This window comes from Anabas testudineus, chromosome 12, assembly GCF_900324465.2.
Source record: "Anabas testudineus chromosome 12, fAnaTes1.2, whole genome shotgun sequence".
NCBI lineage: Eukaryota > Metazoa > Chordata > Actinopteri > Anabantiformes > Anabantidae > Anabas > Anabas testudineus.
In genome coordinates, this window is record NC_046621.1 from 12,706,027 (window position 1) to 12,712,167 (window position 6,141).

The following is a 6,141-nucleotide window of genomic DNA, read 5'->3' on the forward strand; positions in this document are numbered from 1 at the left end:
TGCTCTCAGTACTAGCACACTGTGAGGTAGTGGAGCTGGTGAAGAGTGCAGCTGAAAGGGACAGGGCATTATTGGACTGTATCTAGCGTAATTAAATAGCTTTTAGGAGGCGCTAGCTATTTCTTAGCACGAAAAGTTGCACAACTCTGCTGTTTCACCTGTAACGCTACGTGTGTCCGGTATGAAGTGAGCTCAGTTTAAAAGCTAGCATGCTAGCTAGCTACCCAAGCTAGCTTGGTAGCATATCAGCATTAGCGACATAACCATCTGCAACATTCACGTGTGCGTCTTCGTGGCTTGCAGACAGCTAGGTCTGCCGACATGGCACATAGGAAAGAAGGTGAGCATTGTTGTCGCCTGCAAGATAACGAATTGTGCACAAAAACACACGTTGTGTTTGTCACTAGCTAACAGAGCTATCGAGGCTAAGTCTCGCGTTAAGTGAGGTCGTGGCTATCGTATAAACAAATGCACGTGTTCCACTGTCAAAAGATGTTTATGTTTTCTATCTTCACACAGCTGATCAATATAAAGTCATCATGTTTAGTCCAACGTAGGTTATCGAGTTATTTATTCGGTCAATTCGTTGTGACTTTTGCAGCTTCTTGGTGCTTTGTAGAGTAGTTACTGGGAAAATACTCAAATTGTAATGAATAGCAGAGGATCTTGCCGGTCTCTACTACTACTACTACTACTACTACTACTACTACTACTGTACTAAATTGTACCCCTTTTTTCTTTTTTGTTTTGTCTTCTGTGTCTTAGTTTTTCAATCTAAGGTACTCCAGAAGCTTTATCCTGCTGTTCCAAAGCTGGAGAAGGACCTCAGTCCACCACTTATTGTAGATGTCCTAGCTAAAAAGAAGTATGTGAAAAGAAAACCCTGTGAAGAGCACACTAGAGGTGGTAAGATCAGAATGAGTGAAACTGTTACTTCACCTTTCCGTTGGTTAATTTTTCCTTAACTCGCCCACAAACCATAGTGGTTGACTTGCTGCCACTCTTCTTCTCTATATTGGGGTGTATTGTCTTTCTTTGTCTCTGTCTCAGGGGACGCAGGACGGACACATGGTGCAGCCAATACCGGCAGGCGAATGTACACCGTTTTACCTCCTCCTGCAGACTACGTGACTCATTCAGAGGAATCCTTCGCACTCCCCCACTTAGAAAACACAAATAGTGCCAAGGATCCATCTGGTAAGTCAACTATAATCGTACGTTTATGGAGTCGCACTGCGCACCATAGAGTATAGAGAGAGATTTATAGCATGGGGTTTCTCCAGGTTTGCTCTGTTTAGTAGTCATGCTCATGCCCAGATTGTCTCTGCCACTCGTGTTATGGGAAACAGGCAATGATAATCTGTGTTCTTGAACTGAAGAGGACTCAAATGCAGTGCAAGTGGAGTTTGAGCCTTGGTTGATACTGTTTTAACTCTCAGCTGTCTATTAGATTAGTTGTTTTTCAGAACAAACGTAGATATCTTAGCTAGATGAGACTGATCTCTTATTGATGGCGTCTGTGAGACTGAATTGAGAGCTAAATGCCAAGTTGAAATATTCTTGAACAGTAATGAGTAGAGTTGGCTGGCAGTTTGATTCAGGGATAAGTCACATGCTTGGCAGTTGATATGCATCATTTAAATGCTGTTTATTTTGTCTGCACTTTCTGTTGTCATGAGCCGCCAGAATGATCAAACTGTAATAAGACTCCTGGCTCATTACACACGTCTCTGTACTCATCATCTTCCTTAATGCAGACCTCCATCCACCTTTCAAGCTTCAGCTTTACCTCTGTGAAACAGGAAATTTGTTGGCTCAACGCTCTAGCATCAGAAAGTACCTTCTAGAATAAATTATGTGGTTAAGTTTGATTAATTGTGCTCAGCAGCCAAACAATAGTTAATTGAACAGGTTTTTGAAATACTGGGCAGAGAACCTTGATGGATATTTCAATCTAGTGTCCTGTTTAAAGTGAGATTAAATTGGGTTTTTCAGCATACAGGTTTCCCTAATAATAAATTCATGAATATGATATTATGAGTCCAATACTTACTAGTTGAGGTTATATAGTAATGATAAATGTGTTATGAATGAATGATTAGTCTTGTTTCACCAGAACTAATGCATCCTTTTCACACTGTTTACACAGTATTGCATAGTAAGATGTGCTGTTAATGAAGTGCATGTAGCCCCTTAAGAAATCTCTTTTCCACTATGCTGATGCACAATTTGGTATTTTGTGTCAATTCCAGTCTCAAGAATTAATAAACATACTTAACATAAACATAAACATTACTTAAAAAAATGGATTTAATTTATTTAGCTGCCCAGACAGTAACAGGACCAAGTGAGCGACAAAATGACACAATGTACATTCAAGTTCCCCTTTTGCTAAACTGATGCTCAAATAGACAAGTCCTGTAACTGTGACTTTTGTTTGTCATTGCTCCAGTCTGTGTTAGGCTAAGATGAGCTATTCTGGACCATGTAATGTCACTTTCTCAGCTGTATTATATTCTGGCTGCTAGCCATTCAGCTGCCCACTGTTGTGAGCAGGTCACTAAAAATGAGATGTGAGTAGATTCCTTTGACCTCTCAAAGTCCTCTTGAGTTGTTAAGGAGAGGCAGGTGTGATGAGGTGGAGAGGGAGCAGTTGAGACAATAAGAGCCCTGTTTCTGCATGAGCTCCCTCTTAAGCTGTAGTCATTCCTGGTTATTGTTATACACAGCATACGACAGTGCATAAAAGTGATTTAACACTGATACAAACGGTAAAACAAATCAAACTGCAAGAGCCATAAAGATGATTTCCATAAGGTAGGAGGACATTATGCACATGAAAAGCTTATGCCCAAACCAGACTGACAATTTGTTTCATCTGATATAATAGAGGATTTTATCTGCTGCTCTGCAGTCTTGACATAATACCACAAATACAATATATTGATTCTACTGCACTCAGACAGCCCACCTGTGATCTCAGGTTTATTCGATTTAGCAGTTTTCTTTTCACTGAGACACCACATCAGCTTATTCTGCTGATTACAGTGTAATCAGTGAAAAAGATTCTATGTGTTATTAGTGAAATCAGCTGGAAAAGGAAAAAGTCTGAAATGAGTGAAACCCAAACCCCCTTCTGGTTTTAGCCTCCTTTTTTTTTTTTGCATCTCTCAGGGTTAGTCCATATTGTGTGACAACCACCCCAGTCTGTTCCTTCCCAGTATGAATTTTCTATTCTGATTGAAGCCTCTTTTACTCAAAAGTATACGTGCATATGTAGAATGTAATAGACTCATTTTGTGATATGAAATTCAAAGCTTTCAATTCTGTTGCCTACAGAGGGGAGTGTCGATGAGAGCAATGATGAATTAAACCACGATAAAGAAGACGAGGTTCAAAAAAGAAAAAAGAGAAGAAGGAAAAGGAAATCAACTCATTTTCAAGACTCTGTACAAGATGGTGCAGTTCCAATGACAGAGTCCAGTACAGGCCAGAGTCACACAGCTGTAAATGAGGGAGGAGAGCATATTAGCAGAAACAAGAAGAGAAAGCTGAAGAAGAAACGGCACAAAGAGAAGCTGCTCTCTATGGGTCTGATGCCTCGAGCCTCTGCCCTGGAGTTCACGTACAAAAAAGATGGTGAGGTGGAGGAAGGGGAGGAGGATAATGAGAAGAGAGCTGCCGAGGTGTCAGACTTCCTGAGGACAACACTGGAAATCTATATGTCAGATTGTAAGTAGTGAGCTGAGATCATGATTCTTTTGCTTGCTGTACTAAATCAACTCACCTTTCCCAAAGGGAGTGCTGCAATATCCCTCACTTGCTCGAGTGGAAACACCCAGCCAATTAAAAAAAAAAAACATTGTGTATTATTATGATTTATTTTGGGTGTTATAATGCATTGAACTGGTGCCATTCATAGATGTAGATCATTTAAAATTTGCCAGATGGTGAAAACAGATTAATCAAAATCAATGACCTGATTTATTACACTTCTACTGCAGCACATCTGTGCTTTTTGTTCTTTGAGACATGATGTGCCAGCATGAACATGGTAGTTGGATAAAAGTGTAACAGCTGAAATTAAAGTACTTCTAGTATGTACTGAATGAAGAGTGCTGTCCATTTTTTAGTTACTAGCTCTACAGTATGAGCGATGCAGATACAGATATGTTCTTTGCTTTGTTAGCTCAATTTGCAATTCTCCTCCTAACATGACAATAAAAACTCTCTTCCTCTTTGCTCCTGCAGCCTCTGTGCAAGTAGACAAGCGTCCCCTCATCTCAGAGACAGTGGACAGCCTACTGAGCAGCATATCTAGTGGATGTAAGCCCACCTCTGTCGTACAGCAGCTCTGCAGTCTCAAGGTCTTTGTTCAACATAAGGAGACGGATCAACTGGAAAAGGCACTGAAGGAGCTCTGTGACAACTCCTTTATGTCTGCAGGTCAGTGCCAACATTAGAATGTTAAATTGATGAGTGCTTGACTTGGATTTAATGCTGCTTCATGTTTGTATTCGTCAGAGTCTGCCCCAGACAGCATTTCACCTGTCCTGGCAGGTTAATACTTGCCTCATTCTATGAGCCCTTGCATTAATCTTTATTGTTCACCTGAGTATACCTGCCCTTACTTGCCTTCACTAGCCTTTACGTGTATGTGCTTGCCTTTGCCTACTAGAGCTCGCCCTGTCCACGTTGCATCTCGCACACAGGTGACGTCCAGCTTGACTTAGCTAACATGTTTTGGCTTGTTCTTCTTGCCTTAACTCTGTCAACAGCCAAAACAAGTCTCCAGACATGTTTTGACCTGTGAGTGTGTTTGTGCATATGCGTGTTCGGCTAGCTGGCTGCATAATAGGATCAGCAGGGACTTTGCTGCTGTCACGCGCAATAAGTGTATGTGTGTGAGAACGAGAATGTGAGAGACCAGCCAAGAGATTCAGGCCACTGCCATATCAGTGGCCATGAAGTGACACTTGCCTCTGCCTGTCTCTTATGACCTGGATGCACCAGTGTAAAAAAACATTTTGCTACCTCCCAGGTTAGTTGTGCCTAACCTTTCCCTGCACCTGCTCTGCAGCTTTCTAAACCCATCTCACACTTATTTGAACCTACTTCATATTGTATGAGTTATTTTTCAACCTCTGCTGGCACATTGTACTAGAGCTGAAAATACTTGCCTAGAATTGTTTGTATGTCTTTTATTTTTAAAGATTAACATGCACCTTGTTCCATGACCAAACCAACCTGTGATATACCAATGGTCAAACTGCATCCACTGTCACGCATGCACTAATCCATGTGCTTGGAGAGTCATTCACTAAAGCTCTCCTCACTCTGTCTGAAGCTGACTGCTTTGAGTGTATTTTACTGCACTCATGTTCCTCTCAAGAATCATATTTGCTCGACTGCTTCCTAATAAAGCGTCTACCTTTAAATTCCTCACGGACTAAATTGAATTCTGATTTTTAAACAAAGTAAGAGAAAGATTCTGTCTTGGGTGGGAGACAGCACTGTTAGGTTGAATGTCTACATGCAAACTGGTAACAAGTACATTTGCACACTGGCAAGAGATTTTGATTTATTATGCTGGAAGTACAACAGAAAATAAGTCTCTTTGGTGAAAACATTGACTGTTCCTCTGGTACTGTGTTGTCAGCAGTCTTCACTATAACTGAAATATTTCTTTGTGTTTCAGACGAAACCACTGCAGTCGATTCACTGTTCCAATACTGGATCACAGACATTCTTCCCATGCAGAAAGACAAGACAGAGACAAGACCACAAGACTTTCTTTAACACACTCGTGAGACTGCCAGTCAGACTGAAACAAATGCTGCTTAAGGATTATTTCTACCACTTGCTCTTAAAATCATCTTCCTATATACTGCATTTCAAAATATTTCACAGTACATGATTCTGTATGAAAGATTATTAAATCTATATTTTCTTTTAATTGATGCTTTTGTCTAATCTGTGATTGTGTATTATATTGCACAAGAAGAAAGCGAGGCTAGTTAATCGGGAGCGGAGCAAATCCTTCCACCCACCACGAGCAAGCTTGTAGTTGTCATTTTGACTGAGCTGTTCCTTACCTCCCTGTTTGCTTGTGTAGTTCATGTAGTTCAAATGAATCAAATA

The 6,141-nt window shown here is 40.7% G+C and overlaps 1 protein-coding gene across 1 annotated transcript; it reads left to right on the forward strand.

The window, feature by feature from the left end:
• LOC113158080 (glutamate-rich protein 1) lies at positions 1 to 5,956 on the forward strand. The gene is made up of 6 exons (XM_026353754.1): positions 1 to 340; positions 766 to 906; positions 1,051 to 1,197; positions 3,340 to 3,732; positions 4,252 to 4,446; positions 5,699 to 5,956. Exons 1-6 carry the CDS (start codon positions 322 to 324, stop codon positions 5,797 to 5,799), a joined length of 996 nt encoding a protein of 331 aa, XP_026209539.1. The 5' UTR covers positions 1 to 321; the 3' UTR covers positions 5,800 to 5,956.
• Positions 5,957 to 6,141: the final 185 nt, after the last annotated feature.

Coding starts and splice junctions, on each gene's coding strand:
- LOC113158080 (XM_026353754.1), top strand. Junction 1,198..3,339: donor TAGTGCCAAGGATCCATCTG/GTAAGTCAACTA, acceptor TGTTGCCTACAG/AGGGGAGTGTCGATGAGAGC. Junction 3,733..4,251: donor GGAAATCTATATGTCAGATT/GTAAGTAGTGAG, acceptor TTGCTCCTGCAG/CCTCTGTGCAAGTAGACAAG.